The following is a 10,409-nucleotide window of genomic DNA, read 5'->3' as shown; positions in this document are numbered from 1 at the left end:
TGACCCAAACAGAGGGTATCAAATATAATGCAAAAAAATCAACAACAGCAATTCATGTATTTAAAAGGGATCAAATTCAACGTGCATTTTTTTTTTTGGCTAGGAATGCTGAATTTCTGTTAACATAATCAAATGGTGTAGGAGTGTCTCAGCTTCAGATTAGACTACTTAATTAGAGGCACAGCTAGTGTTAGGTGACTGCCATGAAGCAGTACATATTCCTGCAGAGCCCATTAGGGAAAAGGAATGTAAAAGTTTCAGAAAGTTTACAAGATTCACAACTAAGCTGCTCTGAAAAAAGTAACAATTTTTTGAATTTCAAAGAAAAATTAAAAAGCCAGGACACGATATATCCCCTTAGTAATGTTATTGTTAATAATTAAGATGCACCTATATCTCTATAATGAACCAGTCAGATTTTTTTAAGAAGCTTCATAAAAAGTTCTCCTTCATAAAGTGTTCTCTATCTGGTATTATGAATGCCCCTCAGATTTCAAGTAATTAAAGCAATCATGAAAACTGAAACTAAATATAGTATTTTTCAAATAGTATTTACAGTATTCCAAGACAAATTTAATAAAATACAAATTATCATAATTATAGAAAACCATAGTAATAATTTTTAATACTTCCTATGTAAAAATCATTGTTCATGTTATATTTTACAATAGCACGAAAAAATATTGAAAAGACAGCAGCTTTCTACCATTCCTGTTAACACTGTTAATGACTGCTTTACAAGTGCTTGATTGCAAAATAAAGTCAGACTACATACCATGATTTTTCCAGTAGTGTAATTTATAGAAGCATAAAGTTTCTTTTTTTCTTAACACTTTACTGTAGTTAAATAAGAAGCTATGTCGTCCTTTGCCCAAAGCAAACTATCACTATAAGCACAGATTAGAAGTTACATTATCTTTTACCTTCCCTCATAAAAACACTGCCTCACTTCACAGCTGAGAGATGCACTCCTCCTTAGCTCAGTAGGGCACATATTTCCCAATATACATATCAAAATATGTATTAAGAAAAGGAGAACTACAAATCTAGTAGGAGTAATAAGTTTGACTACAGCTTTTTGCCTATCCATAGTTTTTAAGAACTCCAACACTGAACAGGTACTGTTTTCACACTGCTTTTTGAAGCTCATTGTGACTTGCACACATTATTTTCAGTCATTTAAATCTTCGACAGGAAGACTTTCAAATATTTGTACTTAACTTGGGTGGAATTTTTGGTGTTTTGGGGCTTTTTTTGGTGTTCACTGATAGAGAGAAAACTGCAGAAACGATGGCAAGAAGTATACACTAACTGCTCAGTAATTCAGGAAGTGAAACAATAAAGATATATAAAATTTACATTCTTTAGCAGCAAATAAATATGACTCTATAAATACACTGACTGAAAAATTCGTTAACACTCAGTTTCCAACAGCACAGTCTGCAAGGGAATTGTATTTAAATCACCTAATCTGTAGCATCAGAAGTGATGCAGGAACACTGTTAGTCTAGAATACAGTCACTGCTTTAATACATCAAAGCTAGTTTTAACTTCATTTAGCTGTAGGGCTACTAGGACTGGAGGTGTAGCAGGAAAGAACCCATCAAGAGTTGCCAAAATCTGTCTGAGAAGCACCATGGAATCCCAGAACAGTTTGGGTTGCAAGGGATCTGTAAAGGCCACCTAGTCCAGCCCTCCTGGTTAGCCAGCACATTGCTCAGAACCATGTCCAGCCTGGGCTTGAACATTTCCAGGGACAGGGCATCCACAGCTCTCTGGAGAGGGGTAAATCCTTAGGGACACAGCCCCCAGCCAAGTTCTGCATTATTTGTACTAGCAGTAACCAAACATGTTTGAAACTAGCTCAAGTGAACAGAAAATATTATTCTTCTATAGTTGTACATGATTATTTCTTTACTGAAAGTATTCCAGATTCAGTCATATAAACCCATAGTGAGTTTTCAAAACATACTTTAAATTAGGCAATAAATTGCATGTAATTAGAGCCTGGATAACTCCTGGTCAGCAATACATACAATGGAGGAAACCTGACTTCACTAATCAACTCCCTGTCTAACCAAACAGCATCCAGAGAAGATGTGACACCAGGCATTGCCAAGCATGATACAGAGAATTCTTTACAGCTTTTCAGAGCTCAAAAAGCAGCCACTGGTTCTCCCTTACTGCACTGCAACGTCAAAAACGTTCAGCGCGGAATGTCTATGTTAGAATCTGAAATCCCACTGCCATTAATTTATACAGTCAACTCTTCAAATTACTGTATTCCAATGAAATCTGCACTAGGGACTAGTTACCTGCTTTATATAAAACCTTGACCATGTTTCCTCTGAAAATTCTGTTTGCAGCCATTTCACTGAGAGGGGAAAAAACAGGCCGCAAGAAGGCTCAATCCCATTATCTGGTCACCAGGGAGGAGGTAAAGTTATTTCACAGATTTTCAGAAAACAGAAGCTCCTTGTAATAGCTTTTCTACTGGCTCTGATGAGATCCCTTTGAAGTGACATCTCAAGAGTTATATAAAGAGTTTGAATTTTATTTCTGCCACAGGTTTTCATAAATAAACTGCTGATATAAATTTTTAAAACAGAAATATAGAGTCTAAGAACAGTCATATGGGTGAGTGCCCAAGAATGTATACAACGCCTTTCATATAAGGATGAATTCAAGATAGTACTACTAAGTAGTTCAAAAATAAATTAAATAGGTGCTACCATAGAATTCCTAAAGAAATATCTGAATAAAGAGAGACTCATCTTCTCAACTTCCAGTCCCTGATAAGATTCAAGCCTAAGACTTGGAACAAGATTTTACAGACACAAAGTACTCAAACTAAAAAGTGACCTCATATGAGTAGTCTGGAAATTGCATGAGCTTGAATGCCTGTGGGCATGGTTGACATTCACTGTATTCACCTAAGAACAAAACTGACAATTATTGTATGTCTGCTAATTTATTAATATAATTATTTCTATACAAATAAAGATTTTTCTCCTTCATAGTAACAATTCAGTGTTTCAAAACAGGCAGATCAATGTATTACAAATACCACTACTGTTACAACACATATACTAAAATCACAGGAGGTAGAGTTAGATCCCCATTAACAATTACTTGAGAAAACACAGACTATTGTTAAAAATTACTAGAATATGTCATTCATGAAAACTTACTTTTCAGAATAATTCATTCCTAGCTGCTTTAAGGATGTGTTTTTTAAGCATGATAAAGAATGTATGATAAAAACATGTTCTCTTTTAGTTTTCAACATAATTTTGCAAAAAGCACATAAGAAAGCTAGCTCCCAAGTGGCAAAGATTTCAGACAAAAACCAAAATGCTTTAAATTATTCAAATTTTCAAAGTTATCACGAATTTGACCACATCTTTTACCTTATGATTATATTTGAAAATTCATACAACTAACTATGGTTTAAAAATATGCCTACACTAATGAAATTAATGTGAAGCTTTTTTACACTGTTAATAATTGGCATTTTTGAATGGCAAAGTATTATTCTTTTTGCAACAACCTACTGCAAAATACAGGCACCTTAAAAACTGATATACATAATGCAACCAGGGTATTTAGGATATAAAAAGTGTTTACCATTACCTAGTCATGCTATGTATTTCCCTTCTTTTAAAGAAATAGTCTAGAGTTTGAAGCTGTGCCTGAGGTGCGTGCAAATTATCATGTTTCAGTATTTAACTCCATCTTCATAGTATATTTCTTTTACAGTTACAAAAACACTAGTGCCATGATTTTGAATCATTACATCTGTAAAGATCTTAAGCAGACATTGTATCTTCAATAATGTATTCCTGCTATTGCACATATGCTCATCTGACAGTGACACTCAGGTCCATATTCAATTTCAACTATTTACACATGCTAAAATCATGTATCTGCTTGTAATGTTGGAAAAGAAAAAATACAGCCTTTTCTGACCACCACACATCGCTCCAAAATTTATACCAAAAAATTTCATGGAATCACAGAGTACCAGGATGGAAGGAACCTCAAGGGCTATCTGCGGACACCAAGCTGTGCAGTGCAGTTGATAGTGGAGGGAATGGAAGCCATCCAGAAGGACCTGGACAGGCTTGAGAGATGTGTCTGTACAAAGCAAGGGCAAGGTCTTATACCTGGGTCATTGCAATCCCAGGCACAGCTTACAGGCTGGGCATGAGCAGCCCCAGAGCAGCCGTGCCCAGAAGGGCGTGGGGGTGCTGTGGGTGAGAGGCTGCACATGGCCCAGCCATGGCACTCCCAGCCCAGAGAGCCAAACGTGTCCTGGGCTGCACCCAGAGCCCCGTGGGCAGCAGGGCAGGGAGGGGATTCTGCCCCTCTGCTCTGCTCTGCTGAGACCCACCTGGAGCACTGCATCCAGCCCTGGGCTCCCAGCACAGGAACCACAGGGACCTGCTGGAGCCAGCACAGAGGGGGCCACCAGGTTGGTGAGAGGACTGGAGCACCTCCCTCAGTGAAGATCAGCTGAAAAAGTTGGGGCTTTACAGCCTGGTGAAGAGAATGTTGTGTGGAGACCTCACAGGAAAAACTCTCCCGTGTCTGAAGGTGCCTAAAGGGAAGCTGGAGAGAGACTCTATATCAGGAAGTGTAGTGACAGGACAAGGGGAAATGGCTGAACATTTGAAGAAGACAGATTTAGATTAGATATGTAAAGAAACTCTTTACTGTATGGGTGGTGAGGCACTGGCACAGGTTGCCACACAGAACTTGTGGATGTCCCATCCCTGGGTGTGTTCAAGGCCAGGCTGGATGGAGGGCTGAGCAGCACTAGAAGGTGTCCCTGCCATGGCAGAGGGCCTTGAAATTAGATGATCTTTAAGGTTCCTTCCAACCCAAACCATTCTGTGACTAACTTTCTCAGCAAAAGCATAGTTGATATAACTGCACTTTGGATACATCAATATGCTCTCACAGCATTGGTTAAAATACAAAATAAAAAATTCCAGAAAATTTCCCAAACTTAGACTGTTACAGTTCAAGTTGAGCCCTAGGTATATTAGTGAGTTTATCGTCTATTAACTTTAAATATTTTTTTCCTTTTGGTCATGACACAAAAGCCCACACTGATGAACAACAGTATCTACAACAGCAGAAGCATATTCCTATCACTAGAGGTGAAGTTATCATACACGTGCATTCCCCAAAGAGTTGTTCCTTCATGTTTTTTTTTAAAGAGTCTTTGACAGTTCAGTGACATATTGCAAATGCAGTATTTTCCAAGCAATGAGTAGGAGCTAGATTTCCACTGAATTTTCTTTAGCTTTCATGAGCTTAGACATCATCAAATATTTTGCTTCGAGACATTGACAGGTATCTTCCACCAGGCTGGTACCTGCAGAATCAATTTTAGAAGCGAAAAAGTGTCACAGGAAATAGAAAAATAAAGACCCATTAAATCATCTAACTCTCATTGCAATCTTTCTCCTTGACTCTAGTGGATGATTAATTTGATGTTCTACTGAATTAGTCTTCATGAGAATTTGAAAGACAGTCATTAAATTAAACCTCATGTGACCAAGAGAAACAGCTATATGAATACTGGGAGTCTTAAAGAACTGTTTCCTAAAACAAAGGAAAGAAGTTTGATGTTTTGGTTGAACAGGACCTTTTTAAAAATCCCAACTACACCAACAGCTTAACAAACCAACAGAAACCCAAAACACAATAAACCCAAACAAACAAAGGCACCCATAAAGTAGCTGCAGGTGCTTAACAGTACATCTCATGGGGTATTCTTAGAAGAAGAATATCAAAGATAATGCCTGCATCAAACAAATGCCTGCATGCTTATTGGTAAAAAAGAAATTTCACAAATTGTTGATCAAATATATTTTTAGAAACACTTTAAAAGCACAAAGTCCAACACAGGCACAATGAAGCTATTTGCTGTAGTATTTAGTAAAATCTGAATGAACACAAAGCCAGAACCTGGTATCCTAACTGCCCTTACAGTCCAAAAGTGTTCTATTTACTGCAGGAGCTCTAGTTTTGAAAACTAATGTTACATAAGCTACTTCTACATTAACTGAAATTCCATATGCAATTACTCTTGACTTATTACCTCCATGAAATGAAATGAAGGTTACTAGGCAAAGCCCAACTAAGCTTTGAAGCTCCTGATTTTCTTTTTAAAGAAGAAGTTTAGAATGTTCCACTTTGCAAAGCATATATAGATTCCTGGAGACTTCTGACACTGTCCTTGAAAAGTATTTGCTCCAGAATAATTACATATACATACTCCTGTTTATAGTAGACAATCCCTTTGACACTGCATGGAAGCCAACTGCTGACAGAAATTCTAGGGTAGCTCCTCTTTAAACTCATGTGTTTAGAAACCCCCAAGTGCTCAAATGTGGTGACACGAGACTAAACCAGTTGTCTGAATCAACCTGTGAAACCTGGCAGTGCCATTTCACAGCATTCTTTACATGTTTCTAAGCTGGCATTTGTTATTGACATTACAGATAGAAGTCCACTGAAACAATGACTTTCTGTGACTTTGTGATGGGGTAAAATAGTTTAAGCTGAAAAACAACAAATTATAAGTTTTTTTTATGTGAATTTTGTATTATTTGTCATTTCTACACTATATCCACCCCCCCCCCCCAATAAAAAAGCACCCATACAATGTATTGCTTGTTTCTTAAATGAAGCAGAGCTTAGCAGTTACATAAGGTACTCTGAGGCAATTTGGTGTTGCAGTCACAACCAGACAATCACAAAATTCTCTACTACAGACAGAGCTACACAGTGCAGTCTGGTACTCTCTGTTCAGGAAGTTCCGATTTTAATTCACTTTAGTAGCTCCAAGATCTGATACCCAGCTGTATTCCTGCAGCGGATCCTGTAACATTCAGTTTTATTTCCTGCAGCCTTTTCATAATGGATTTTTTACTGGGAAATCAAGTGAGCTTTCTCCAGCTGAGCTTTGTAGGAAATCAGGGAAAACCTTACACTGCACCTCTGTCTGTTGAGGCATACACCTAGAGCTGGCAGCTCAGTGTGCAGCTGCAGGCTGTGCCCTGGATGTCAGGAAATGGGAGCCCCAGGCAAGGTGCCAAGAACAACTAACAAAGGGCACAGGGACCTTTGGCCCAGCCAGTGGACTGGACACTGAGACTGTGCAGGAGCCAAGGGTTCAGCTGGAAGAGCCTGGAACACGGTGCACATGGGCTGTGAGGGTGTAAAAGCTCCGGGATTTTTTTGTTTGGGGTTCCTTCCTAGAGGCACCAATCCAAGCTGTTATGCTGTCACTGCACCATGATTAAAGGAACCAGGTATCTGGGACTCTGCTATGGGAAACCTATGGTTGAGTTGGAAAGGGAAAATTTTCTGACTGTGAGAGTGGAGTGAGTAGGGAGGGAAAGGGGGACTTGGTCCACCTGGTCCTTGGGTCACTGGAGCTGCCTGTGGTGAAGGGGCTTCAGTCCCAGCAGTGAAAGTCTGGGGTGGCACAATTGTGATCCCCTGACTGCACCACGAATGGCCAGAGATGGTCACACCAGGAATGTTTCCTTAACATGCACGTAATTCACTGGTTTTACATGCAGTGGTTTTCAAGGTATTCCATATATAACATTATATCCAGCTCAAATCTTATTCTGACATTTCTAAAAACGTGGAACACCTTCAGGTTTTAATAGGTTTTAAAATTATTTCCTAATTATAGGGGAAAAAGAAGAAAGGAAAAAAGTTAGATGGAATTATAAACTTCGTTTACAAAACTGTTATTATGAAACATTTAATACAGCTGTCATAGGTCAGAAAACAGAAGACAACAGAAACTTTTAACTGGAAATTACAGAGAACATTCCTCACCTTCCTGAGTCCGATTCAAGGGGGTCATCATTAACAGAGTCTGCATTAAAATCCAAAGGTTCTGCATCCTGGAGGAGTTCTATTCTATCTCTTTCAGTCCTACCATTTGAACGGGTATACTTTGATAGTGCTGAATAAGTAAAAGGAGTGAAAGACACTTACTTGCTTTGTAAACAGCCTGAAGGGTATGAAGACATTAAATCTAAAAAAGCACTAAGAATAACAAAGCAATCTCATCCAAAGCAAAAGTGCAATGATTTGGAGTAGATTTAATATTAAACGAAACTTGCTCAAACTTGTAGTATTTCCATTTAGTATCTCCACAGAAATGCAACTAAAACTTTTGCCCCTCCAATAGGTTGAGATCTATCTTGCAAAGAATCATGGAAAATAAGAACCTACTGGCAGGCATTACTTTTAAATCATACATTCATCCTCCCAGCTTCATGCTTTAACTAAGCTGTTCAGACTGGTTTTTTGTTTGCTTTTGTTTATTTTTTAAAAAATCAATCTCATGTGTTGTATTGCAGTTCATTCTGTGACATTCACTAGGTCAGTACCTATGTCTTGTTTTAGGGCTGGAATGCTACATGATCACATGATGAACATTAGAAAGCAATTTCAGTTACTCTACCACTAAAAATCTGGGTTTGCAACTTTGTACAGAGGAAAGGGAAATCTATCAGTATTTTCTTAAAAGCATATTCAAAGCTTTCCTCCTCCTTCTCCCCTTTTTCCTCCTTTTTCTTCAGTTTCATTTGACTTGCTGTTAGCTTACAAGAGCACAAAAAAATACAGAAAAAAACATTCACATTCTGACAAAGTCTTTTGGAAATTTAAAGCATCCACAAAAAAAAGTATTTTGCTAATACACATTATTAAATGAATGTATATACACTTATGTGGTGTCACATTTGTTGGTCATCTGATTGCTCCATTATTCCAGTCTGAGACAGCTCACTTGCAAACAGAAGAGGTGAATTTTAAGATTTACAACACCCAACTTCAAGTGCATCATGAAGTTTCATTGTCGACAACTGCTAGCCTAATGGCAATCATTATATATCCCATAAGATCAAGTAATTGGTCTGAAGAATAGTAAGAACCTCTGATCCCAACTTTGGAGATGGAAAGAAATACAGTACTCTTTTGAGTGCCTTAAATGGCAAGGTGACACTGAGCCACAGAAGTGAACATTATCGGCACAGCATCTAAGACAAAAAGCAGAATATTTGAAACTACTTTCACAGCCAGTGTTGTGAAGAAAATGTACTGAAACAAAACAAAACAAACTTCCCCTCCAACCCACAAAGCTTACGTCTATTGGCATTGGTCTCTGAGAAGCTAGATTCTTTCTGGTCTGTGTGGACAGCTCTGCTTCTGGTGGAATCCTCTCTATTTCCATACCGCTCCTTCCATTCCTGGAAAAAAGACCACCAAGAAAAATATAAGTTGGGAGGAAAAAGCAACACAGCAACTAACAGTTCAGTATCTAAACACAGGAAAAATTTTTGTTTCATTTTAAACGCAAAACGTGTTCCTTCACTAAACCAGTTATCGTAATTGTTCTTAAGAAAAAGACTTCTATAAAGGAAATTGCATCTCGAATCTGCTCTCAAAGTTCAGCTAACTGCTCTAAGTTATGGTGGGAACTGCTGCTTTTATTGATCACTACTTCCATCTAGTGGCAGAACGGAAAAATAACAAGATGCACATAGCACATAAAAATTCATAGCTTAGTGTAAGGTCATTTCACTGTATATTAAATGTATCATACATTTGCTGTTTTGCTTCCCAACAAGTTCAAGTTTTAAAACTACAAGATGGAGGGAAAGGATCTGTCCTAGGGTGACATTATGATGCTTGTATCCCCAGTCATCTGTTCTGTTTATGCTGGATATTATATTCTATGCCTTCAAGACTGGTTCTGAGAGTGAAGGTGGGAAGTGAAAAAGAAGCATGGAGTTTGTTATCAGAGACTGCAACTCACTCCTCCACATTGGATGGATCAGAACAGAGCCCTTCATTGCTTTTTAGTTAGTTTAGCTAGCTGAGGCAGAGAAGATTTCCCTGGACTGGTTTTCTTTCCTTTTCCTTGGAACTGTTCAAGCCTGCTCTGGACTGGGACCTGGGGAGCACCGAGAGCTTGCACTTTGTGGCCACCAGGGCCTGCTGTGGGCAGCAGCCTTTGCCAGTGCCAGAGGGATTGATAACAGAGTGACCACCCACAGGAGAGGCTTTCTGAATTTGTCATCTCTTCAGAGCGGTGAAAGAGTTTTGACACCTGGTATTGTTCATTTTGTGTGCTGGGGAATGCTTTGGCTGTTAAATAAACAGGTTCTTTCCACTTCTCTCTGAGGAAATGTTTCCTGATCCAGTTGGGGGAGCGGCCGTGTGGGTTTGCTTGCAGGGGGGGCCCTTTTGGAGGTTTTCTCCCAAATTTGCCCTAAACCAGGACAGGATCAAAAGAAAGGTCTATGCAGCACTGACTGTCATTGGGGATTAAACTATACCTGATCTTGGTAAACCAAGAGATTTTA

General features: G+C 38.6%; 1 protein-coding gene across 1 annotated transcript in view; it reads right to left on the bottom strand.

The window, feature by feature from the left end:
• Positions 1-1,720: 1,720 nt before the first annotated feature.
• The window catches only part of LMBRD2 (LMBR1 domain containing 2), a 30,279-nt gene continuing 21,590 nt past the window's right edge, over positions 1,721-10,409 (bottom strand). The window contains exons 16-18 of the mRNA XM_054283363.1: positions 9,188-9,290; positions 7,870-7,999; positions 1,721-5,383 (exon numbers count right to left, since the gene is read on the bottom strand). Coding sequence (XP_054139338.1) covers positions 5,323-5,383; positions 7,870-7,999; positions 9,188-9,290 — 294 coding nt within the window. The 3' untranslated portion in view covers positions 1,721-5,322. The remainder of the gene's footprint in view (positions 5,384-7,869; positions 8,000-9,187; positions 9,291-10,409) is intronic.

The sequence above is a fragment of the Melozone crissalis genome, unplaced genomic scaffold (genome assembly GCF_028551555.1).
Source record: "Melozone crissalis strain CALT ecotype California unplaced genomic scaffold, PUWL_Pcris_2 ptg000036l_1, whole genome shotgun sequence".
NCBI classification, from domain to species: Eukaryota; Metazoa; Chordata; class Aves; order Passeriformes; family Passerellidae; genus Melozone; species Melozone crissalis.
The sequence above is the reverse complement of the archived record's forward strand: the minus strand, read 5'-3'. Positions and strand labels throughout refer to the sequence as shown.